The following is a 25,843-nucleotide window of genomic DNA, read 5'->3' on the forward strand; positions in this document are numbered from 1 at the left end:
TCTTTCCCAAGCATCGTTGTTTAATTAGGGCTCCGTGAAAGGCACAGATATGATTATAATACCAACCGTTACTTTGTTCTTTCATTGGTTCATCAGGCTGGCGGTTTCTCCATTGATGTATTCAACAACAATGCGTCCATGGTAATGGTTGGTTTACGGGTACACGTCGGTACGCAGTCTATCGAAAGAGCACCTTCCTACCTGGAGGTCTTTGGACGTACCAGTCAGGTAGATATCCGCAGTGTTTTGCCACATAATTGTAATAATGCATGTTCTTCATTCAAGAAAATATAAACCCAGCAGATAAGATATACTTACAAGTGCCTTAAAACACTAAACCAAACCACTTCTTTCATGTTTTGGGGGATAATCTGATATATGATATTCTCATGTTGGTAAAAGACGCTACTCAGTCACTCAATCTTTCTAAAGTAAAATATTAAACCTACTTTAACCGCTAGTAAAAAATTTTCTCGACTATCATATGAAAAGGTTTGCTGCTTCGTTAGAATTAATACCTTGTATCGCAATTGTAAATGGTAAAGAGCAATATTTTATGCACATATTCATCTACCCATTAATTTCCTACCTCGTCAGGTGTCTCTGACCCGCAATCGATGGTTTGACATGCCCTTCACCAGAGAAGAGGCTCTCACAGCTGACAAGAAGTTTACTGTGTTTGGTTAGTATTATCTGTGTTTATTATAGTATGTTAATACTGGTGTGGAAGCTGCCTTACTCCATTCCCTGAGAGATTAGTTGAGAGGGTAAATTAATGTGTAAATGTTTACTATTTGGACTTATAGGTCTATTTTATCAAATGCAATCATTCTTGTTATTGAATATTAAAGGTTGGTGGAGTTCTTTACATACATGCATACATGTCTACATAAGGGCATCTTAATAAAAAAAGGAACTTGTTGGCAAATATGCACAACCATTGCTGCTCTGTTTGGTCCTCATGGTTGGTCGGTATTATTCATGAACCTATTCAGTGATTCACTGACCAAGGTTTACATTTTTCCTAGCATTCAGAAGCTCCGCATCATGTTGAACTTTACCTCTCAAGCATTGAAGTGACTTAAAGATTACACATAAAAACATTATTTTTATTATGAATTTTTTTTTTTAATTATTATTATTATTATTATAATTCCTGACTGTTTTGTCCCTATCTGCTGTGTTCTCAGTCGGTCAGTCGGTCGATCCCGATAGCGTGACCATGGTCGACTCCATCGTGGTCTACAGCAAGACCAAGGAAACCTTCAACTGGTACGATGAACAGGCAGAGGAGTTTGCCAGCACCCCCACAACAACCCCTGCATCAACATCTGCTTCCTCTGGCCCCAGTGCAGACAGTGAACCCATGTCGCCCCCTCCAGTACCCATGACATCCCTGGACAAGATCCTGTCTTCGTCCCTGGAGGTGCTGGATGGTGTGGTCAACTTAGTGCCACATCAAGATGTAAGTAAAATATTTACAATTTCACAAAATATAGCATACAAACAAGAAGCTTCCCTTATTTTCCAGTAAGTCAATAACAGTTCATGCCAAGGTTTTGCTAGCCCTGGTTTGGGGTTTTCCTTGAGCCAACATGTAGGGTGTGGGAGACCGAATGCCCAGCTATCTGGCCATCCACAGAAACTTCTGTTTGGTTGTTTAGACCATCAAATTTTCAAGAAGTGGCTTCCACATGTATAAGCATGACTCCCATTCCCTACATCACATGCAGCCACGAAAAGCCTTCAAAAAAGAACACATATTTAAGTGGGATTGTTTGAAGATATATAATGTCAGATTTGTAAGCATTTTGATCAATAATGGATGCTTTACTTTCTTGTTCACCTCAGGATTCTCACAGAGACACAATTTTGAGAATGGGTACGGACATACTGACCCTGCCGACACCGCAGGCAATTCAACAGCACGTGAAGACCCTCCTGACCACTGTACAGCCTTCAGGGTCAGCCTACCATGATCACAAGGTAGGTAGAAAAGAAACTCTCATGGATTTGTTGATGTCATGACAACTGAAGTTAAAAGATATAGAAAATGAATCAGCCGTTTAAATTAGTAGTGATATTTGGAGCAGCAAATTTTAAGGCTCTATGAGTGTTATTTACTGATGTCTTGGACTAGCAAAAATAAATAAATAAATACATATGTACTTTCATGTATTTATACTGAATTTTAAGAAACTTAAACTTGAAGGGTTGTGAGTTTAAAAAGTCAGGGGCAATTGCAAAATGGATGGGACCCACACAGAGAAAATTTCCCAAACTGATTTTTCTTCAGTAGTGAGTCACTGGTATAGAATAAATTGTTTTTACAGTTATTTTGGCAGGAGTCTTGTTATAGGGTTGCATGGTATGAAGGTTCTACCTGTATATGAGTACCTATTATCAGTTACACATTAAACTATGCACTCAGCGAAGGATAACAATAATGAAACTTGTCACTGTCTGAATACCAGGGGTCCTCAATTTGGACGGCTATATCCAAACGTTTGTTGCTGCAATAGACTAGACAAAACAAAGAATACACCTGCAGTTCATAGAGTAAGTCATTGCCCAGTGTAGGCCTGTGAGATGCACAAGCCTTTGGGCCTGCATGCCAATTATTTCAAAATTTTGGGTGGATTTTCTCTGCAGGTTGTACTGTATCTCTTTGCAAAAATTTAGCCTTGCTCTATACCATCTCTGATGAGTAGTGTGAAAGTGAACTTGGCATTGTATTTCATCTTTCAAAACTACTGTACTACACCTGTCCTTCTCCTTTCTGCATTTAATTTAACTTGGGTGGGTTTCCATAACATGAACAGGTCCTAGATAAGAATTCTAATGTCCTAACTTGGAGTGAATATCTCAATAATTTACTCATATGTATTTTTCTCCTTTTTGAAAAGGACAAGGCCCTTCTGGCTCATGTGGTCCAGTGTCTGAACGCAGAGCCACTAGAGGATACCAAGGCTGTGGCTGTCCCAGCCCCTGAGCTGGATCCAGAAGCCTTCCAGAGGCTGGTGGTCACAGCCCGTTCTGTGGCTACATCAAGACCGATTAATCTGGTCTCGTTTGCGGACAGAGACCTCAACTCTACTTTACTCGCAGACATGGGTGAGTTGGCATATTTTATGACCGTCCTTCCAGTTTTCTTGGATGATTGCATAAAACAGGATATTTACATTTGTTCCAAGTTCCCACAGGTAGAAATTATGGAATTTTATTTGTCCTTTGAATTGTAGAATGTGAAAATTACCACAACAAATTTTAATCAAATGTTGTTTTTGGTCACAGAAATGGACATTTCAGTATTTACATAGAAGTATGAAAGTTGAAATTCAAGTTTTGTTAGTGTAGTACTGCACTTGTAATAAAGTTCACTGGTCTTGAAAACCTTTCAAAGCCAAAACAGACTTAGTAATGTTCTAGCTAAATGGGTTAATGGCACATGACAACTAAGAAAGTTATCAGTCATACAGAAGCATAGTGTAAAATGTACCTATACTATATAACAAACTGTCACAACATTGTACATGCTATGAGTCTCAGTAACATTGTACAATACACCTTAGCAATCAATTTCTTTTGGCTGCTTAAACAGTTTTCACCATTCAATTTTGCCAGATACCACAATGGACCCTCAATATAGTGGCTCAGATGTGACTTCAGATACGGCCTCCAGCCCTACCCTCGACGTAGATGAAGATGAGGGCCAACATTTCCTCACACGCCTCCTAGATGCTTTCTGGAGGCTGCATAGTGCCAAACCATCTAACTCCATGCTGGCCCCAGCATGCTTACCCGGTAAGCCCTTCACTGGACATGAAATTTATATCTGTTTTGTCTTTTAACTGTAACATATTTAATCAAAGTTAGGCTATGGTATATGTAGCCAAATGATAACATTTACAAGCTATCGTAAAGAAATTTGTGAAGTGGGTCCACTTTTTGTCAGATTACAACTTCTTTTCTGGAAAATTTATTCCCATTTTTGCTTTGGGAAGTATTTTCTATATGTTTAAATTTACACATCTTAGGGAGTCTATGTGTCAAAAATGAATGCTGCAGCAGCTGCAATATCCCCTGCAGCAAGGCTGAACCAATATCAAACAGAAGAGATTATCTCAGCAGACCTGCAGTGAAGTACTGGTTGAAACCGCAGAGCACAAAACGTTTTGTCCCAAGCATCGTCGCTGCAGCCCCTCTCAGCATCCTACTTGTGACACGTTGCCCTTACCTGCTTAAATTCTGTTCCTGTTTGTATTTTAAATAATTAACATAACTATTACATTTGCATTCTCAGGCTTGACTCACATCGAGATCACCGTGGGTGCACTGGTGGAGATCATCTATGCCTTTGCCAGTACCGATCTGTCCGTCGTACCCCTGGCTACTAAACTTATCATGAGACTGCTTATATCAGAGGTACGCTGTAGAGATTTCATTATATTACCATTGATCAATTTCAAGTCACTTATGAGAAGCCAGCTGACATTTATCTCTAAAAAATCAATGAATGTGTTTAAAATTGTAACATTACTGACAGTATTTATCATGTTCACGTGAATGGCCACCCAGAAGCCAGCTAACGGTAAGCATTTATCTTTTGTGAAACATTCCAGGACACTAATGTCAGCTTTGCAGCAAAGCAAGCTCTCATCAGGGTGATGCACCCCCATCCGAAGGACCAGCGTGTTGTAATCCCATCTCCTCCCAGGTGTAGTTCTCCATCAGCAGATCAAGGCATGGCTGGTGATGAGGACAAGGAGACCTCACCAGATGTAGAGGAGGGTGCAGGGGGTGTCGTCACGGAGCAGGAGGTATCAGAATCCTCCCACGACGAAGCATCGTACGATGTCATCGTGAGTTCCAATGAACCTAGTTTTATGCGTAACTTATCTTTTCCTGTCTAAGATTGTGAATATTTAATTTTGCAAGCAATCTGATTTGAAAATATTCAATCAACCTGGCAATAAACTTTGACAGTTTCCCCTATTTTCTCTTTCTTTACCCCGTTTTTAAAATTGTTGATAATGTAAGTATCAGTTGGTTGAATTCTTGCACGTTGATAAGTTCTGTGTACTATGGAACAGGTTTTAGGACTATTCTTTAGGTATGGCCTGTGCTAAATTCACCTTGCAAAAGCCTGAAAGACACTTAAAACCTAAATCTAAAAATCTTAAACTTTTGCTCTTCTTCCAAAAATAAATGTTTTAAAAGGAAACAAGTTGCTCTTAAAAATGTTTCATCTTGTTAGAATATTAAATATCAGCACAAACCAATTGTCAGAGTTTGCTTATTTTGTTGATCCGCAGTGAAGTCAATGTTACAGCTTTTGTACTAGTTGCTTTCATCTCATGAGTGTTTAATAGGGCAGATCCACATGGAGGCATGCTTTCTTCATGGATAAATATCATTTTTTTTTAAATATGCAGAATAGAAGTGGCAATCAGTTGAGGTTACCTTTGGTAAAATTACCAAATCTTATCTGGCTTCATTTAGTTCATTAATGATAATGAAGTTGTCAATTGTTAAGTTTTGTTCCCCTTCTCCTTTTCATAGGAACCTGAATCTATGGAATTAGAACCAGGTGAAGCCGACCCTGAGCCAGACCCTCCTGCCAATGGTGCAGTTGGAAGCCAGCTCAATTTTGAGTCCCTCTTGGGCAGAGGAAGAGTGGGAGGATTCCCACCAATGCTGGACATCCCTCCTGAGACGGAGGATGACGAGGTGCGTGTATGTTAGGAGAACAATAGTAGACTGACAATGGGAGTATATTACAATATAACCATGTTAGGAGAACAATAGTAGGTTAACAATGGGAGTGCAGAACAAGATACATCCATGTTAGGAGAACAATAGTAGATTGACAATGGGAGTGTAGTACAATATATAACCATGTTAGGAGAACAATAGTAAATTGACAATGGGAGTGCAGTACAAGTAATAACCATTTTAGGAGAACAATATTAGAATGACAATGGGAGTGCAGTACAATATAAAACCATGTTAGGAGAACAATATTAGATTGACAATGGGAGTGCAGTACATGCCATAACCATGTTAGGGAACAATAGTAGATTGACAATGGGAGTGCAGTACAAGCTATAACCATGTTAGGAGAACAATAGTAGATTGACAATGGGAGTGCAGTACAAGCTATAACCATGTTAGGAGAACAATAGTAGATTGACAATGGGAGTGCAGTGCAAGCTATAACCATGTTAGGAGAACAATAGTAGATTGACAATGGGAGTGCAGTACAAGTTATAACCATGTTAGGAGAAATGCTGAAAATTCTGCTTAAATAAATACGGTAGAAATCTTTCATTCTGCCCTTCAATGCAGTTTTTTTCTCTTTCTCTCTATGAAAACCCTGTAAAAGTATTTCTTTGAATTAACCATAAAGTAACTTTCATATTAATTTAAAGTAACTGTTTAGTGCCTGTAAAAGTATTTCTGTACTGTGATTGATATGTTGTACATTCAGGCAATGATGGAGTTGGCGATCGCTCTAAGCCTTCAGGAACAATCTAGTGGTTCAGCTGGGAGTGGACTGAATCTTCAAAGCCTAGGATTAGCTTCAGATGTGCAAGGTGTAGGAGCTGTACAAGGTCAAAGTTCATCGTCCTTGGAAACTGGAACCCTCTCTGATACAACAGCATCAGGTAAAGTAATCCTGAATAGCTTCTTTTTTCCCCAATAATTTCAGTCTGTTGCTGTCAGTGTAAATATGTTACAACAATCATAGTTATGAATAGGATTGCAAAGAAAACTGGAGAAGTTACACAGACAAGATATCAACAATTTTTCGTTGAATAGAATAGTAAGAATTTAAAGAAGAAGACACAAAATGTACACTTCAAAAAGTCATAATGAAGCCAAAATTTCATTTTGAAATCATAAGAGGTGACCTCTATATAAAGGAATTTTTTATTTAAGAGTGTAATTCTAGATGGGGGATAATATTTTCAAATTCTCAGATGGTAATTAGTCTGTCAGAGACTTGAAGTTAGTTTCTTATGTGTGAAAGTATTATGTACACCTGAACGGCTATAAAGCAATAAACATGTTTCATTAGATCCATACCTCTATGCATTTTGAGTGAGTACCCGGGGTCTGACAGAAATTGTTAACACTAGAATAGAACGGGGACCCTCGTATGTTTAAGTAGGTCAACTAACTGTGGGTATAGCTGAAAAACAGCATCTGTAGAGTGTGTGAATAATAGCAGGACACACCTCCACCAGCTACTTGGCCTCCGGTGTCCTGAAAGAGAACAGGATAGAAAAACATCCCTTTTTAACATCTACTCAGTTTTAAATCTGAAGAAATGAAAGGTTCAGTTTTTCAATATTTAATTCATATCTGGTATTGTAAATCTAATGTATTACAGAAAAATGTAGTGAAAAGTAAATTGGAAAGTTTAAACCTTTTTAGAATATTTTTACTCTTTTTGGACATATTCGCTTAGCATGCAAATGAAGGGAATTTGATGGTGAGTATATTAGACTGTTGTACAAGAATTTGCAATTGTTATGTGTCCAAATTCCTAAAGAAAAATTCATCAGGCACTCTTGAACATGCTTAAGCATGAAAAGAGCGCTTTATAAATCTGGTAAAATAATAATAATAATAATCATAAAACTACCTCTCTGTCTGTCGCAGCTGCAAGTGATGATGAAGGGAGCACGGCTGCTACCGAGGGCTCAACTCTACGTACCTCACCAGCTGAGCATGCTGGGAGTGCAGAATCGGAGAGCGGTGCTAGTGGGGTCGATTCTATCACAGGAGAACACAGCAGTAAGCGCAACCACTCTCCTGTATATTTAAAGACAAGGCTGACTTATTAATGTGGGATTAAACTTAAAATGAATCTTGTGTGTGCAGGTTAAGTCACTTGGTAAAATGGAAAAGCTGCAGCAGCTGCAAAATCCCCTGCAGCGAGGCTGAATCGATATCAAACAATAGATATTATATCTGCAGTTAAGCAGTGCCAATTGTGTGAAAATATTATGCCTTACGCAGCCTAGTAACATTATGCTGCAGCCCCACTCAGCATTCTACTTGAGACACAAGTGTCTAAGCAAGGTGGGGCAGCATGACAAAAAAAGACATGTTGCAGCTTTGTACTGGGAATGGGTACTGTTTTGGAAGACAAGTGTCAGGAAAGGAAGTTTATGTAGTTAGACTATACCTACTTCAAATGAGCTTTTCATTGGTCCCTTTTGACTTGATCCTTTCAGTGAGTGGAAGAAGCAGTGCATACGGAGATGTCCAAGAGCAGGGTACAGGACGTACTGAGGGAGGATCAGACAGGGGAGTAGTGACCGGGGCAGGCAGTGGTAGTCAAGAGATGCTGGTCTCGGAGGACACTAACACCAGTCAGATGATGCATTCACTGAGACGACACCTACTCAAGAAATTGCTGGAGTACATGCCAGAACTGAGAGGAGTTGGTGGCGTGAGGGCCATCCCATACATGCAGGTAAGGCAGTCTCTCATATATGTGACAAGTGGGTGGAGTTTATAGAGCCATCCCATACATGAATTATGTGTTCATGAGTTGGCTAAATGTCATTTCAAGGAACAAAACAGCCACTTGAAAACTATCCAAAATGTAACCATCAATTAAAATGTATCACCTATGCAATACTATACAATACCATGTTTATAGACAATCAAAGTTTAAGTTGAGCAACCTTAAATGAAGACATCAGTTTAATATTGTATTTAATTGTATTGCCATCTCATACTCTTGTTTCTTCTTTAAATCTAATTCCACACCTCCTTAGGTGATCCTGATGTTGAGTTCAGATCTGGACCTAGAGGAGGAAGATGACCGGAAGGCCCTGAATCATCTCTTGCAGACCATGCTGAAGGAACTGGAAATAGAGAAGAGAGACTTCAAGAAGATATCTGAACGGACACCAAACCACGAGGTCCAGCTCATCGTGATGAGGCTTCTCAGTGTCTTCATGTCCAGGACCAAGTCTGGAACAAAAACAGCCTCAGAGGTGTGTATCTAAAGAATTTAAAATGTATTAGAGATTAAAGATACGGACACAGATATCTGTACGTTCAATGACCTTTATAGTACTCATTTGTGCCTAATTCTATCCATATAATTAATTCACAAGTGAGAAGATAAGTTTCTTATTTGTAGGACTTGCTGTATATTTGTTTGTATTACTGTATGTGTATCGCAGTCTATTGATATCTTATACTATTGCTTTTCATTTTTTTCTTTTCCTTTTTCGTTTACGACCTGTGTAAGCCGAATTTCCGATTGTGGACAATAAGTTCAAATTCAGTTCAAATTCAAAGTCTATTTTAATTATTTGTATGGAATACACAGTTGTCTTACTGTTATAGTAGTAACAGTTGTGTTGGGAATATAAAGTAATTGTGATTAGTTCTTACATCTAAATATTATATAATGTAAGTCCTAATATGATGTTTGTATGGAATACTTTCTTTTATTACAATTCAGTTGTACCGCATAGTTATTTAAACCTCAAAATCTACCGCAAAAAAATTGTAAAATCTTGTTGAAATTGTTTAGATTTAATTCTCAATCTTTAATATGTCATAAATATTAATCTTTTAGTTTCATTACCTTTAATCTAAACTTTATCTCTCTCTCTCTTTTCCTCTCTGATATGTCATTCTCCAGGCATCTACTCAGATATCTCATGCAACAGCCTCATCTCTGCTGGAGAGTGGAGCAGTTGATTACTGTCTCTGCATTCTCAGGTCGCTCTTGGAACACTGGTTAGAGGTCGTCCAGGAGGATGTAAGTCATTTAAAAAACTTCATAATATTTAATAATTTTTGCTTTTTATATAGCGCTTTATACCAGCAATAGGTCTCAAAGCGCCTTACAGACGTTATATTACCCCTGGTCAATGATAACTTGTCCCAGAGACAATCCCTCAAGTCGGCAGCAGTTATATAATGCGCCCAATGACAAGTTACCTCACAGGTACCCATTAATCCCCTGGGTGGAGAGCCTTCATTGCCTTTCATATGAACCAGTGGTATTCACACTGCATGTCGGTACCCCTTTTCAGGGTCGCCCAAAAACTGCCGACATTTGTGGACAAAAAAGTGGAGAAAATCTCAAATATCTGTTGCAATAACTAGCACCATTTTGTAACACAGCACCCTTAACAAATTTCTAAATTTTTATTGTGCGTAATCGAATGGTACAAAGAATTTCATTCCACTCTGCAGGATGCTGGAGCACCCCTCACCACCCCTCCACCCCCTCCCCGCACCTTATATCAATTTTAAAGTGTAGAGTTAAAGATGAGGGATTTTCATCTGTTTTTATTTTATTTCTTTTATAGGACACTGCTGCTCCAGGGAACAACTTACTGAAGCCTCACCCTCCATCTTCCCCTCCTGACATGTCACCGTTCTTCTTGAGACAATATGTCAAGGTATCTACTGGAACAGCAAATTTATCTTTTCTTTTCATCTTTTCTTCCCAATTAGTGTATCAAGAGATAAAATAAGAGACTACATTGGAGTATATGGAACAATAATATTTAAGCTTGGAAGAAAGGGTGCCCATAAATTTCAGTTTATAAATGAAATTATTGATAAACTCACTCATGTATTGTTTTTGGCTTGTAATTACTTTAGAATAAAGCTTAGCAAAGTAAGGGCGCAACCCTTAGCCTGGGTAGGGCAAATAACATTTGGTTCTTCAAGTTTATTTTCCCAGGCGCCCGAATATTTATCTACAGCTTTCGGGGCTCGCCGACAGAGGTAGATTATTGTAATTGTTATTGTTTTAAGACATGTCCATAGTCCAAGCCAGCTTTCATACATTCTAGACATTAGATTCTGAGAGTTTGGAACCTGGTCAATCATGGCTCAGTCCTGATGGAAGATCCTGGGTCGTGGGCATAAAGTTTGTGGACCACTGGTGTAGAACAGCAGTCTAAAAATAGCACAGTATTTGTTTGTAATGTTGTATGTATCTTCATATCATTTATTGTTTGGGTGCTGTGAACGTATCTTTCTTTTTTTCTTTCGTACGTGTCATTTAGGGTCACGCTGGAGATGTCTTCGAGGCCTACCCTCAGCTGTTGACGGAGATGGTTCTCAGACTCCCTTACCAGGTAAATGACCAGAAATGGCATCAGTTAATAATCTAGTTCATAGCAAATCAGTGCAACACTTTTGGCTTTTAACAATTTTGGTGTATATTCTCATATTAAGCTTGTCTGAGGTTCCCAAAATTGCATTTTAATTGATAGATTGTGTATTAAATTCAAGTGAAATTTTCTGAGAAAGACTTGGAATAAACATAGAACTGTAGGAGAGCTTTAAACATTTAAATTTAAACTTTTGTGGAATGGTTGTGGTAGTAGATTGGTTTGGTAGGATGTACAATTAATTTATCTCCTCAAAGCACTGTGTATGTTAATATTCTATTTCAAGTGAAATGTTAGTGCTTGACAGTTGTTTCATTGTATCTTTTCTTATTGTGTGTTTTGTTCTGGTTGCTCATATTAATTTATTTTGTTCTTTCATTAGGGATCTACTTTCACAAGCTCTGCCTTTCTTAGACCTCCTCTGCCTTCATTTGCTCTGTTTCTAAGATTGCTTGTCTTCTAAGCTTTTTGTAGTCTAAGCTTGTTTGTATCAGTTAAATTTTAAATCTTTCTAATTCTGTTTTTCTATTCACGAAAGAGGAAATAAATGTCGAAAATCTTTATCTGATTGTCACTCTACATTCATTCAACTTCAGATCAAGAAAATTTGTGATACTTCACCTTCCGTCGGTCAACCCATCTTTGACCAGGCTTGGTTCTACTATCTCTGTGAGGTAAGAATACAGCACAAATACAGCTTAAATACAACCTTCCCCCCTTCTCTCCCCTCACCTCATCTCATCTCCTTAATTCCTATATCATTGTCCTCCTCATCATCTACATCATCATTATTATCATAACTATTATTAATGATATTATTGTAGTTGTTATTATCTTTGTTATTATGATTATGTATTAGTGAAAGAAGGTGTTGGGCAGAATGGTGAAGTCTTGTTTTCCCTGAGATACTTACCTGTGATAATTAATTAATTTTCTTCAGCCATCCATAATTTTCTCATCCACTTATCTCCCTTAGCCCTATATATATCACCTATATTTTCTCTTCATTTCGAACAGTACATGATGACTCAGCAGACCCCGTTCGTCAGGCGTCAGGTCAGAAAGCTTCTGCTTTTCATCTCCGGGACCAAGGACAAGTACAGACATCTTAGAGACCTCCACGCTCTGGAATCACACCTGAAAGACATCAAAAAGATCTGTGAACAGAATGGACTGAACCTCTCTGACACCTCTGCTACACCCCTGACACTACCCTATGATACCCTCATAGAACTGGTGAGGTCTATTTTATTGCATCGTTAGTCTTTGTGTAACACACTTTATTTCCTGCATTGCAAATACTTGTCAAAGACATATTTATCTTTCTCGGATGGACAAAACTATTAAAGCCAGTTCGTACTTGTATAAAAATATACCAATCTCACAGTATTCTGTTATGAATATTTATGAGTATATATAGTTCAGGACTATCGTAGTACTACTTTACTTAACCCCGGTCAAAAATGTAGTAGTGGAACTCATCCCTGTACAGCTAGCTAGTATGTATGTATTACGTATCTTGTATAATGGTCCCGCAGTAAACTAACAATCACAATAAGCTTAGAAAATGAAAATAAAAAGAGAGGGGAGGGGGGGGGGAGTCTCTATCTCAAATTCAAACTTTTGGTGCTATGGTAAACAATTACTTTTTATAGGACATGGCAAAGTTTAATATTTTAAACACATTTTTTTTGTTCAGTTTGTTGACAAGTATGTGTCATAACCACGCTGTTATTTATTATTTGTTTATCTTTTCTACTGTTAGATTGAGCATTTGAAAGCCTGCCAGGAAATGGCCGCATCCAGAACCCTCAACTGGCAGAAATTCTGTCTCCAGGATCGAAGTAAGTCTCTGCACTATATGTTTAGTTCAGTACTCCTGAGATTTTTGGTTTTTTTCTATTTGAGTCTCTTCTCTGAAATTCTATATGTTTAGATTATTCTTGGCTATTCTGCTTCTATTATGTGAAACTTGATGCTATGATGTGGTTTATTTTATTCTACTGTTATGTTCTTTCCTATTGTATGATATTTTGTTCTTTACCATACATTGTAGGCAATCTTCTGTCAGAAAAACAACCCTTGTATACCTTTTCTAGAATATTTAAGTTTTCTATTCTGCCCTCCCTTGTAGCGGTTTTGTCGAGCTTGCTCCAAGCAAGTTTTTACCTGGATGAGGGAGTTGCATCCCTTCTGCTCCAGCTGTTGACGTGTGCTCTCTGTGGAAACAAAAAGACCTCCGGCTCTCATTCCTCCAGCAGCAGCAGATCAAAGAAGGACAAATCTGAAGGTAGAGGTAACAAAATCTCAGATTACTTGAAATTTTTTCATTTTACTTTACTTTTATTGAAATACCGTTTTTTTTCATCAATTATTATTATTTTACTTTTCCGTCTGTGATAAGTGGAATTTTGTTTTCATTTCAAATGATGCTCTACGTAGAAGACGATTCCATATATATTCCATATATAACATGCTTTTGTACAATATTTTGTAACACATGTCCCAAATTTGTCTTTTCCAAAACTTGCATTAATTGTAATTTATTTACATTTTTGTATTGTCTAAGACAAAGTAGATCATCTTTGTTTCATTCTTACTTTATCTATTAGATTCTTCTGAAGAATTACAGAAGCCTGATGAAGCTCTCTGTCAACAGCTGATTAAACAGGTCACCCAGTTAGTGGGTCACGGTGTTCTCGCCAAGTTCATCCGACATCACCTCCTGGAATCTAACGACTCTCAGCTCAGATGGCAGGCACATGGATTGGTTCTCCATATATTCAAGTAAGACTCTCGGTGGAAAAAATTAAACATTTCAAGAAAATTTCTTTAAAGCATGTCTCAGTTCTATGTATTGGATTTTCTCTGATGGCTGTGGGAGGGGTGTTGGGGGTGGGTAGGCAATGGTTCGGATTTGTGTCTGAGCTTTCTGTCATGTATGCTTGCAATTGTATAGAAAGTTAGACAAGTTTTTGGAAAGTTATGATATGGCAATGCCAGGTTAAGTTTAATATAGACTTTGATAGTACCTCCTTCATATTAGATCTGTCAGCCAAAACAATAATTGAGTATGTTTTAATGAGTTCATTTATGATAGTGGTGAATGACAAAATGGAATTGTCATTATTTGTTTCTGGTTATGACTCACTACCCAGTGTAGCACAAATTCACAGTTGTCATTTTAGCCTTTCATTAATATTAAATCCTATCATTGTTTGAAACCTTTTTAGTTATTATCTTGACCAGTAAAATTTTTTATTTCGATTTTCAACTAAAATATTCCAATTCCCCTGACATACTCAACCATTTGTTAAACACCAGAAGTTCATCTAGCAGTGTACAAGAGCTACTGCTGGACCTGATGTGGGATCTCTGGCCAGAGCTGTCCAGTTACGGCCGGAAAGCAGCCCAGTATGTTGACCTCCTCGGATACTTCTCTCTGAAAGCTCCACAGAAAACAGAGAAATCGCTTCAGTACGTTGAGAAAGCAGCATCTCTCCTCAAGACGCAGAACCAAGTCCTCACCAACCATCCAAATTCAACCATCTACAAGTAGGTTGTTTTGTTGATGTATTCCAAAATAAACAGTTTTGGGGAGAGTATAGACTTTTGTGTGGTAGGCTTTCAGTTCTTGTCTTAAAGCTATAATGCAACACCAAATTGTCAGTGATCGTGTTATCTTAGAAAGTCACAACTCCTGTGTTTTATAGCACTTCAAGGAAGTCATGTTTATTTTCCAAGCAAGCAAGAACTCTGAGGCACCGACCTACCACACTTTCAGGACTTGCTCATTTAAGCCTAGCCTACACTGCTTATATGTAGTATAAAAGCTACTCCTAAAAGAAACCCTTCTTTTCGTCCTCCTATTTCAGCGAACTCGCTGGGTTGGTTGCTTTTGATGGTTTCTACCTGGAGAGTGAGCCTTGTCTGGTCTGCAATAATCCAGAGATACCATTCACCGTAAGTAAACACCAAAATACTCTCTATGAAAGGTTATAGCAGTCTGGTCATCATGTGATTTCTTCTGTGGCTGTAGTTAAGTCTCAAATTCATCTCCATTTTAAGGTATTCTTTTCTCTACCGACTAATCTTCTTGCATTTCCTGTCTTGCAAACAGCATACATGTTTCTATTGCGGTTTTCTCCAGTTTCACACTGAGAACCTCTGTTAAATATCAAGTAGAAAAACAAACAAAAATTATAATTTTTGTTCCAACTTTTTATCACTCCTTTTCTCTATAGAACATGAAACTGACGGCGCTGAAAGTTGATTCTCGTTACACAGCTAATTCACAGATCGTCAAGCTGGTCGGGACTCACACCATCTTTAAGATCGCCCTGCGCATCAGTGACCTGAAGCGTACCAAGATGGTCCGAACCGTCAACATATACTACAACAACAGGACCGTACACTCAGTGGTAGATCTCAAGAACAAGTAGGTCGACATTCAACCAAACTTAATGATGATCTCTTTTAAATAGTTACATCAGCCTTAGGCATTTATGTGAAAGACAAGTTATCCACACTGCTCTGTGAAAGCCTGGTCGAGTGAGAACTTAAGAAAAAGCATTGAGCGAGATGTGATCGTTTCACGTTCAGGTTGCTTGTTTGTGGGAGCGGGTAGGTGGGGCCGCCTGGGTGTATGGTGGCACTGTTATTTTTCACGGCAAATCGTTTCCAATTAGGTTATGATTTAGTCATTTCAAAAGGTCCCCTTTGTGTCATATGTGATGTGCATTTAAAGATTCCTGTCTACCCAATTTAATAGGTTCATCTGCCTCTTTGATTTTCACATAAAAACATTTTGTAGCTCAAAAGTTGTACTGAATATTACAATATGCTTTGCAGTAATATCCCAAACCAACAAACATTTGTACTTGGTCAACTTTGTTTAAATTCATCATCTATCTAGTTGGATTTGAAATTCCACATTATATAGATTGTCTTTTGTGTAAGCTTGACTTAAATTTCCAACTCCAACCCTCATCAATAACTATCTGACTTTTCTTGTTTCTGTTTTCTTTTTCCAGACCAACAGTTTGGCACAAAGCCAAGAAGTGTTCTTTGACAGCAGGTCAGACAGAGGTCAAGATCGAGTTCCTGTTACCCATCGTGGCAGCTAACCTGATGATTGAATATGCAGATTTCTATGACAACCTATCGGCTTCTGCGGAGACCCTACAGTGCCCTCGGTGTAGTGCGTCTGTACCAGCAAATCCTGGTGTATGTGGAAACTGTGGAGAAAATGTCTTCCAGTGCCACAAATGCAGGCAAGATTCTTAAGAAACTTTCAAAGCCTTCTGTGTTATCCTGCTTTATGTTCCTTTGTAATCTATTTCAAAATAATAATTTGTATCTTGGTCATGGTTTTATTCCACCATCTGTAAGGTTGAACATAATTATGCTCTGAGGTGAAAGAACAATGCAAAACTGAAATTTCAAAAATTGATTTTTTTTTCTTTCTTTTGGTTATTAATCTTTGTGTTCAAATAGCAACAAGGTACCGTGGCAACAAGAAAAGCAGCCAGCGACTGCAAAATCCCCTGCAGGCTGAGTCATCAAACAATAGAGATTATCTCTGCAGATTACCAGTACCTATTGTGTGAAACAGCAGAATACAGAGGATTTCATCCGATGCAGCTTGGCTGCATTAGCTGCAGCCCCTTCATCATCCTACTTTTGACACTGTTTAAACTGATTGCTTTGCCCAACAGTGCAACTGAAGGCAACATAGTAGAATATTAATTCCAATTTTTGCACGCCTCCCTTTTTCTTGTTTCTACTGTTATTTCATTTGTCATTGCTATCGTCATTTACCATTGTTATTTCTATTGTTATTTTTCTTATTTCCACAAAGGATCATATCAATTCATTCCGTTTATCATTGTCATGGATTTAAAATTATAAGCTCTCATTTCTAGTTGCAGTGAATGGACTTTGATCCTCGGTTTAGAAATAACATTGTTGCATAAATTCTTTTATTTTTCTAATAGCAGATTGCGAAGTGCTGTAAGGTCAGAGAGTTAAGTGTGAGAGAAATTAAAATATTGAGGTCAAGACTCTGTAACATTCTTGTTTCTGTAACATTCTTGCTTACTCTTTGTTTTGCTCCCTCTAGGGCCATCAACTACGATGAGAAGGACCCATTTCTCTGCAACTCGTGCGGCTTCTGCAAATATGCCAAGTTTGACTACACCCTGACAGCCAAGGCCTGCTGCGCTGTCGACCCTATCGAAAATGAAGAGGACAGAAAGAAGGTATTTAACCGAAAATTTAAAGAAGAGATTCAAGAATTAGGAAATATATTTTGCACTTAATTGTTACAAACTGGCATCTGAAAGTTCAACAGTGATTTCACATTTCACCTACTCTGATGCTTTGAATACTGTCATTAGTATGGCTTGAGATCGAAGTTGCTTATATCTGTAAACAAAGTAGGAAACATAAAAAATACTCTGTTAATATCTTGAATTTATAATTGTTTTCAATTTTTAAGGGTATGGTTAATATCACCATATGAATGGAAGTCACGAAACCATGCACAATAGCAAGGGAAGTCATGAAATGTTGTTGTTGTTGTGATTACATACTCATTGCTTTCGGATAGAACTTCAACAAAAAGTAAACAAAATACATGTGTGAGGTTTCCTTCTATTTGATATAGGGGTCTTTATTTGCTACTGGATCACAAAATAAACTTGTTGTTGTATCATCTTTGCAGGCTACCAATACCATTAACTCGTTGCTGGAAAAGGCTGATCGTGTCTATCGACAGCTGGTGTCACACCGCCCTCAACTTGAAGTCCTGCTCGCAAAAGTCCAAGAGCCTGGACTTGAGAGACATCAGGTAAATTTTGATGGATTGATTCGTTTATTTATTTTCATTGTTGGTATTTTTTTGTTTGTTTGTTTGTTATTAACACTCTGTATTTTATACACAAGACTTTGATTTTCAACACAATGATGCTTAAAAGAGATTATTACACACCAAAAAATTGATGGCTTTTCTCACCTCTGTGTTGACAAAACCTGATTGAATTATTTTGTTTAATTGGAATGCTTGTGTGTGACAGATTCATTGTCATACAGCATTCCCTACCCCATCCCCTTTGCCCTCTGACCATGCATTTCCCGAGTTATTGAACTTTCCACCCTCTTTTTACAGGATGGTGCTTCATCTGCATCCACCACTACCACCACGACATCCTCCACCGCCACCGTCAATCGAGCCATTCAGATGCTGGCCCAGAGGTACTCTGGTGATTGCAAGAATACCTTTGAAGAACTCAGCAAAATCATACAGGTCAGACATGTTAAGGCTTCTCCTCTCCTTTAATTATCTTCTCTGCCTCAGATCAGAAAAACAAAATTATTTTTATTGCAATTAAAGTCTTGTTTGTTTACCTTATGTAACCCCAGAGGTCACAAGCAAGATGTAGAAGTTTTGAAGTCACTCCCCCCCCCCAGCCCACTTTTTTAGTTGTTTTCATGTTCATTTCCATCATCGTCTTACTCAACAGAAAGTTCTAGCCTGCCGAAAGGAGCTGGTGGAGTACGACAGACGTCAGAAAGAAGCCTCTCAGAAGAGCAACATGCCTCACTCCGGGATGACCCCGTTGACCTCACCTCTGCCTAGTCCACACCCGTCTCCTGCTCCAAGCTTTACCGCTGTTTCTGTACCTGCATGTAAAGTCACCAAGAGAAAGTAAGTCAAGCCCATATCAAGACAAAAAGTTAACAAATTTTCTAAATAAATAACGGGAGAGTTTATTAATTGCTGCAGTTTGATTTATCTTGCAGTTGATTAAAAGATATTTTAAAGGCAGAACTGTTTTCTATAGTGTCACATTTTTCATGTCCCAAAAGCAAACTGAACATGAATTACAAAATTGGCAAAAATTTTCATGTTTAGCATTCAGTGATGAATGTTTTTTTCTCTCCTTAAATGGAGTGTCAAAATTTTGTGTAGCCATTTTGAAGACTTTGACTTTGCTATGAAATGCTAAGGGTTGTTGTGTACGAAAACTGCTGTGCATCTTTGCACCCGTATAACAGTTTTGACTGATTTGCTTAGTGATATCGGATAAACGATTGCTTGGGCTGTTAATAGAACAGTGCCAAATATATTTTGGATTATACTGCAACCCTGTTTTTTTATGTTTGTCTAAGTATTCAATGAAAGTAAGATGTGTCTGTTTATTTCCCTGTTTTGATGGTACAATTATTCATCTCCTCTAGTGCTGGTCGTTGCTACGGATGTGCTGCAGCGGCCACCGAGCACTGTGTGACATTACTGAGGGCGCTAGCAACCAATCCTGACACCAGAGACATCTTAGTGAGACAGGTAGGCAGCTTCTTTCATAACATTCGCTACTTCTTCAGTCTTGTTGAAATTATTTTGCTTTACTGGTTGTTAGTCTTTAAAAAAAGTAAAAAATATCCAGTGTTATACAAGAACAGATATAAAGGAGGGCCTGGGCAGAGGAATTTCTTTCTTTTCCCTTTCCATCAATATCCTCCCATCTTCTCCCTTACCCTTGAACAGGATATATTTTAAGTTCTTCAGTTACTTTAAATTCTATTGGTAAATTGTAACTTGTGTAAGTTAGCTTTCATCACAGTTACATAGGGACCTATTTGACATGGAATCTGCAGCATAGAGAACCTAGATCGATTACATTAATCATTTTGGGGTCAGGCACTTCCCCACCCCCTCCCCCTCCCCCTCCCTCCCTGTTGTCCTTCTTATGTAACTGATTGCACACTAAGATATGATAGTACTCTCTAAAATAAGGTTAGCTTAATGTGTATTTGTGGAGTGTTTCTGTAGAGTGTGTGGTGTGATGGGTAATTTCTTTTTGTCTACAAAGATCAAGCACAATGTACAGCAAAATAAACCGTTAGGTTACATAGTCAAACTTAGCATATTTGTATAAACACACAAGTTGCAGAGGGAATGGGTCCTTCTCATCAATGGAAGGCCAACCATGATAGGTATCTTATGTAGTTGAGATTCTCTTTTCTTTACTTACTGTTACTTACTTCCACTACTTTCACTTACTGTTACTTACTTTCACTTACTGTTACTTACTTTTACATACTGTTACTTTACCTAACTGTTACTTACTTCCACATACTGTTACTTACTTCCACATACTGTTACTTACTTCCACATACTGTTACTTACTTCCACATACTGTTACTTACTTCCACATACTGTTACTTACTTCCACATACTGTTACTTACTTCCACATACTGTTACTTACTTTCACGTACTGTTACTGACTTTCACTTACTGTTACTTACTTTCACTTACTGTTACTAACTTTCACTTACTGTTACTTACTTTCACTTATTGTTACTTACTTTCACGTACTGTTACTTCCTTTCTCGTACTGTTACTTACTTTCCCTTACTGAGTGTTTTTTCATCCTTACTGTTTCTCTGATCCTCTCAGGGTCTGCTCAATGAACTGGTGGAGTACAACCTCCGCAGCGGTTACACCAGCTACCGGAACGAGGTCCGTCAGCTCATCTTCCTCCTCACCAAGGATAATCCCGTAGCAACCGGGATGTTGAACGACCTCATCATGACCCGCATCTCGGCAGTCCTCAGCGATAACGTCAATCCAGATATGGTTAGTTTCTTGTCTCATTTGTTGTCATTAACACTGGAGATGTATGTCCGATAAAGTTAAAGCTCACAGAGGGCTTTAAATACTAACGAGATAGCTGAAGACAAATTTCCTAACAAAAGTCGACAGCTGAAAGGAAGCTATGATTGAAATTACATGAAGCCCAGTGAACTTTGGCAAACAAGAAACGTACTCTGTTAACCAGGGAAATTCAACTCTTTCTTTGGGACTGATCCCTCTTTATAAATAATATCGAAATGGCTGAAGGGAAATTGTAAACAAACTCTGACACTTCAGAAGGAGCTGTGGCTTCAATTTAATTAATCCCATGGAACGTACCGTGGGACGGATCGCTATGAGGATGAATCTCTCTTCTTGATTGAGTATAAAAGAATAAAATGTGATAGTTTTATGGCGTGGCATCTTGTTCTGAGTTACCCTATAACTAAGATCATACAAAAATCAAAACATTCTCTATTCTCTTCCTACTATTTCATATTTTCATATGCAAATTTGTCTTTGTTATTGGTAATTGTCATTTCTTGTGTCAAGTTGATGTCCCCTGAGGTATAAGTAATTTAAAAGCTGTTTTTCTTAGTTACTTTAATGCAAGAATGCAACCCTTGGATTTAATCGATGAATATTATCTATAAAGTCGTCAGACAGTCAGTTGTTTGATTTGTTGATTTTCCCATGCAGGCGAGCAGCTTCCGATACCTGATGATGCTGCTAATGAGCACCTGTACGGCTGAACGCTACGATTCCTGCTGGGAGATGAGGCTCAAATGCAGTAAGTAAATTTGAGTTGCTAGAAAAGCTGTGATATCACATCTGCCAAATTTTAAGATTTCAAGAATCTTTAGACCTGTTAATTATTAACGGCTTAAAAGATAATTATTGATGGAGTACATGGATAGATTCGTGAAGAGGAAACTGTCTCTTTAACAAGAGAGCCATTGTTTGAAAAACTATGGAATGAGACTTCTCGGATAGTTGTCAGTGTTAACTCAGCCTGTTTGGCAGTTTTCTTTATGATTACAAATATCAATCTCTTTATATGTTTTTTTCCCTCTCCTTTTTTTTTTTCACCAGTCATGACGTTGTTCATGAAGTCTGTCAAAATCAGCAGCCCTGTGGTGATGGAGAATATAACACTGCCCTGTCTGAAAGTGATGCACCATGTCATTAAACCAGCCAACCCTACCAGCAAGAAGAATAAGGTATGGGTGCATCTGAAGAAGGTCTTTCATGGTTCTCCATAGTTGAAGATAAATAATGGTGTAGAGTTGAACTTTTTCTTGATTTTTGGTTCCAAATTCTAGAGTGTGACCTCTCCTCCCACTTTCTCCCCCCAATCTTCCCACCTATCTCCCTACCACACTTCCTCCCACTGCCACATCTCCCCTCCTCCTCTCCCTCCTCCTACCCATCCCCCTCCCACCTCCTATTCAACACATCCCCAGTTCTCCTCCCCATCAAATATATTGACATGTCCCCATTAAACATCCGTGAATTGTACGACTCCAGTGATTTAGCAAAGACCAGTGAAATACATTTTACAACTTTTCCTTGTTCATTGATAGGAGGAAACAGTTGGAAATCTGAGCACAGTGAAACCGGTGGGATGGGACGTCTACATCAATACGAAGGATTGGTTGAGTCAAGTCAAGGGAATGTACGATTACTGGAAACAGAGAGTACCTTCAAACACACCAGGTAAAGCAACATGGAAAGGAAGTACGTTATCAAGAAAACAAATTAAGATTTAACCGAGACAGTCTTTCAGATATCAATTAGTCTAATTTATAAAGCTAACTGTACAGCCACATCATTTTATCTTCTACTCCATTGGTGGTTTACAGGTTATTCTTTGTGAAGAAACTAATAAGAAGAAAATATAAAGAAAGCAAAATGCAAATTGTATGAAATGTTTCATCAGCACCCCTCTGCTCTGTAATGACACAAAAAGCTAGTTTTGGCGATGGGACTAAATATGACTTTTTTTTTAATCTAAAAATTGGAACAAGAGGCTGATGTAGCAATGAATTAAGGGAACATCCCAAGAAACTACCCCCCCCCAAAAAAATGAAAAAGTAAAGACCGAGGTTCTCTCCACTGAAGAACGGGATACACTGCATGCGCTTCCAGAAATGGAATTTCTAGAAACAGTTATAAATGCAAATAATTAATTATGCTATATTAGATAAGATTTTGGATTAAAATCAACAAATATTTATTTTTAAGGTGACACGGCCGAGTCTGACAACAGCACCCAGCAGGTGAGAGGCAAGTACCTGATGGAGAAGTACGCTCGTCGTTGGATGGTAGAGGCCAAGAAGTCACCGGAGAGCCTCCATCTCGGGGGTACCACCTGGTTGAGACGGGTTCTCTTCTCCCCCTCGTCCAGGTCAGCTAGACAAGTAGCCTGTAACATCGTCGAGTCCATATGCCAGGTAATTTGCCTCAGCTCGTATATTAGTTCACAATAAGCATCTCGGTGAAAGCATTTATTTGAATATATTATATATCACCTTGCAATATTTGATTTTTGAGTTTTTGGACAATTTGATTCAAACTTGGCCAAACCTAGATAAATTGCAGTTTCAGATATTAATGTTAATAAATGAAAATGAAATAATTTGGAGCGACATTCACCTCTGGTGGGAAAGTCACGAGTGATACAATTATTTTGTTTTATAGGTTTGATACCTCGTTTAGGTCAACCAAGAACCAAAATGCACAATTCTTTTGCTGACCTTTTCTTCTTTTTTCTGGACATTTTTTGCTCGATTTTGTGAAGAGCAATTGTGTTCACCTGAGTAGTAATGAATGTTGCTTTCGTTGACAGAATAAAAGTGTAATGTTGGAAAAAGAAGATTCTGACTAGAATTACTTCACTACTATATTCTCATTCTGATGTTGACCTTTAGGTCTCTAGCAGACGACAGCAGATGTTGGACCTCCTGACGAGCTATCTGGATGAGATCGGTCCCAGCGGAGAGAGTGCGGTGGAATTCATCACGCTCTATCAACGATTGATCAGCGCTGCCCACTGGAAGCTTTATCTGGCTGCCAAAGGGGTCTTACCGCATGTAGCAGAACTCATCACCAAGGTGGGTAAATCCGACAGAACAGAAAGCAATTATTGTAATTGTTTGTAATTGAAATTACTTATTGGTACTGATGCTGGAAAAGTACAAATGCACATTCTGTTAAGATCTCTCAGTTAGGGAGATTATAACCACATAAGACTGAATTCATAGTTAGTCCGAACTCATTATTAGGCCATGTTCTTAGTTGTACTGAGTTTACAGTTTCACTGATTTCAAAATTGTACTGAGTTCATATTTTGTCTTAGGTCACAATTATATTATATTCAGTGTTGGACTATGTTTATAGTCTTCATCCACAACTAGACTATATTTATAGTCTGCATCCATGACTAGACTATGTTTGTAGTCTGCATACACGACCAGACCATGTTTGTAGTCTGCATACACGACCAGACCATGTTTCTAGTCTGCATCCATGACCAGACCATGTTTGTAGTCTGCATCCATGACCAGACCATGTTTATAGTCTGCATCCATGACTAGACTATATTTATAGACTGCATCCATGACTAGACTATGTTTGTAGTCTGCATACACGACCAGACCATGTTTCTAGTCTGCATCCATGACCAGACCATGTTTCTAGTCTGCATCCATGACTAGACTATGATTATAGTCTGCATAGTCTGCATTCATAACTAGCTTCATTTATAGTCCACTATATGTTGTTCTGTATTCATAACTACACTGTGTTCATAGATGACTGAGTTCATAATTGTATTGAGTTCATATTTTGTCTGCTCTTTTGCTTAGATTATCTCATAGTTGACTGAGTTCATAGTTGGCCTGTTAAATAACTCAACTATATTCATACAGTACCATTCCTCTCAAACTGTGACCATGTAGTAAAAACTTCTGATTTCCTCCCCAGTTTTCATGTCCATTTTCTTGTTTATTTAAATTTTCAGGAGATTGAAGTCCTTTCTCTGTTGGAAGACACCACTTTAACATCGGACCTCTCCCAGGGTTATGCTCTGAAAATGTTGACCAGTAAGTTAATATCTGTTGTTTCGGATAGCATGCCATCTGACAACAATTTAGACCTTTTAAGAAAATTTGGAGATGTAATGTTAATTAAGAAAATAAACTTCCTGGCTGGTTCAAGGATATATCATTTCAAAACACATTTTTATTTCAAAGTGAAAAAAAAAATTCTACTTGTTCAGGATTAGGGATGGACACAATGTCGAGAATTAAAATGATGTTTCACTCATACACAGTTAGTCATTCGTGTTACCAGGTAGCAACTGTTTTGTTTCTCTATCGACTTACACAAGTGGTTTCTCCTTTGTAATCTCTAACTCCCCATGCCCCCTTCTACCTCCTCCTCCTTCAGACCTCCTCTCTTCCTTCCTGGATGTGGAGTCAATTCGTCGTCACTACAAGAGCAAGCTGTTAGGACCCGTCCTCCACGGTTACCTAGCCCTACGCAAACTCATCGTTCAACGGACTAAACTGATCGATGAAACCCAACAGATGTTGTTGGACCTCCTGGAGGACATGACCACAGGTCAGTAGCATAACTGAACCATAACTCCCAAATAACTGTTTTTTAACACCATTGCAATAAGTTTATTATAAGTTTATTAACCTTTCATAATGTTATCAGATGAATACTGATCACATTTATTCTGAAAAAGTGTGTCAGATTTTTCTTCAGAGCATTTTGCAATCTATAATGTAAACCGTAGTCAAGAACTTGATAACTAAATGATTGATTCTGAGCCTAACAGGGAAAGAAGAAACCAACGAGGTTATTGAATGGTTAAAACAAGGGTTCCTGTCCTCTTCATTTGGAGAATAGAATATATATATATGTAAGCAACAACTGACCATTTTGTGTTTTGATATTCCCTCAAGCAAAATGAACATTTGTCATTTTTTTATATATTTTTTTTCATTCTTTGTGAAAGTTGAGATTGAA

General features: G+C 38.2%; 1 protein-coding gene across 3 annotated transcripts in view; it reads left to right on the plus strand.

Annotated features, from left to right (window-relative positions):
* LOC139964134 (E3 ubiquitin-protein ligase UBR4-like) overlaps nucleotides 1–25,843 on the plus strand; it is an 82,504-nt gene that overhangs the window by 39,918 nt on the left and 16,743 nt on the right. For 2 of the 3 annotated variants that reach the window (XM_071965502.1, XM_071965504.1), the window contains exons 50-87: nucleotides 97–228; nucleotides 598–682; nucleotides 1,191–1,465; nucleotides 1,852–1,986; nucleotides 2,907–3,114; nucleotides 3,625–3,804; nucleotides 4,304–4,425; nucleotides 4,623–4,862; nucleotides 5,563–5,730; nucleotides 6,491–6,668; nucleotides 7,669–7,803; nucleotides 8,247–8,488; nucleotides 8,796–9,017; nucleotides 9,677–9,796; nucleotides 10,353–10,445; nucleotides 11,061–11,132; nucleotides 11,765–11,842; nucleotides 12,186–12,404; nucleotides 12,934–13,012; nucleotides 13,303–13,464; nucleotides 13,781–13,955; nucleotides 14,493–14,723; nucleotides 15,044–15,131; nucleotides 15,413–15,606; nucleotides 16,202–16,441; nucleotides 17,290–17,428; nucleotides 17,893–18,018; nucleotides 18,337–18,474; nucleotides 18,692–18,876; nucleotides 19,410–19,515; nucleotides 20,630–20,809; nucleotides 21,506–21,596; nucleotides 21,899–22,026; nucleotides 22,390–22,522; nucleotides 23,051–23,259; nucleotides 23,737–23,919; nucleotides 24,828–24,909; nucleotides 25,256–25,429. In XM_071965502.1, the coding sequence (XP_071821603.1) occupies nucleotides 97–228; nucleotides 598–682; nucleotides 1,191–1,465; nucleotides 1,852–1,986; nucleotides 2,907–3,114; nucleotides 3,625–3,804; nucleotides 4,304–4,425; nucleotides 4,623–4,862; nucleotides 5,563–5,730; nucleotides 6,491–6,668; nucleotides 7,669–7,803; nucleotides 8,247–8,488; nucleotides 8,796–9,017; nucleotides 9,677–9,796; nucleotides 10,353–10,445; nucleotides 11,061–11,132; nucleotides 11,765–11,842; nucleotides 12,186–12,404; nucleotides 12,934–13,012; nucleotides 13,303–13,464; nucleotides 13,781–13,955; nucleotides 14,493–14,723; nucleotides 15,044–15,131; nucleotides 15,413–15,606; nucleotides 16,202–16,441; nucleotides 17,290–17,428; nucleotides 17,893–18,018; nucleotides 18,337–18,474; nucleotides 18,692–18,876; nucleotides 19,410–19,515; nucleotides 20,630–20,809; nucleotides 21,506–21,596; nucleotides 21,899–22,026; nucleotides 22,390–22,522; nucleotides 23,051–23,259; nucleotides 23,737–23,919; nucleotides 24,828–24,909; nucleotides 25,256–25,429 (5,947 nt within the window). The remainder of the gene's footprint in view (nucleotides 1–96; nucleotides 229–597; nucleotides 683–1,190; nucleotides 1,466–1,851; nucleotides 1,987–2,906; nucleotides 3,115–3,624; nucleotides 3,805–4,303; nucleotides 4,426–4,622; nucleotides 4,863–5,562; nucleotides 5,731–6,490; nucleotides 6,669–7,668; nucleotides 7,804–8,246; nucleotides 8,489–8,795; nucleotides 9,018–9,676; nucleotides 9,797–10,352; nucleotides 10,446–11,060; nucleotides 11,133–11,764; nucleotides 11,843–12,185; nucleotides 12,405–12,933; nucleotides 13,013–13,302; nucleotides 13,465–13,780; nucleotides 13,956–14,492; nucleotides 14,724–15,043; nucleotides 15,132–15,412; nucleotides 15,607–16,201; nucleotides 16,442–17,289; nucleotides 17,429–17,892; nucleotides 18,019–18,336; nucleotides 18,475–18,691; nucleotides 18,877–19,409; nucleotides 19,516–20,629; nucleotides 20,810–21,505; nucleotides 21,597–21,898; nucleotides 22,027–22,389; nucleotides 22,523–23,050; nucleotides 23,260–23,736; nucleotides 23,920–24,827; nucleotides 24,910–25,255; nucleotides 25,430–25,843) is intronic. The other variant, XM_071965503.1, reaches the window with a different exon arrangement.

The sequence above is a fragment of the Apostichopus japonicus genome, chromosome 22, assembly GCF_037975245.1.
Source record: "Apostichopus japonicus isolate 1M-3 chromosome 22, ASM3797524v1, whole genome shotgun sequence".
Classification (NCBI taxonomy): Eukaryota; Metazoa; Echinodermata; class Holothuroidea; order Aspidochirotida; family Stichopodidae; genus Apostichopus; species Apostichopus japonicus.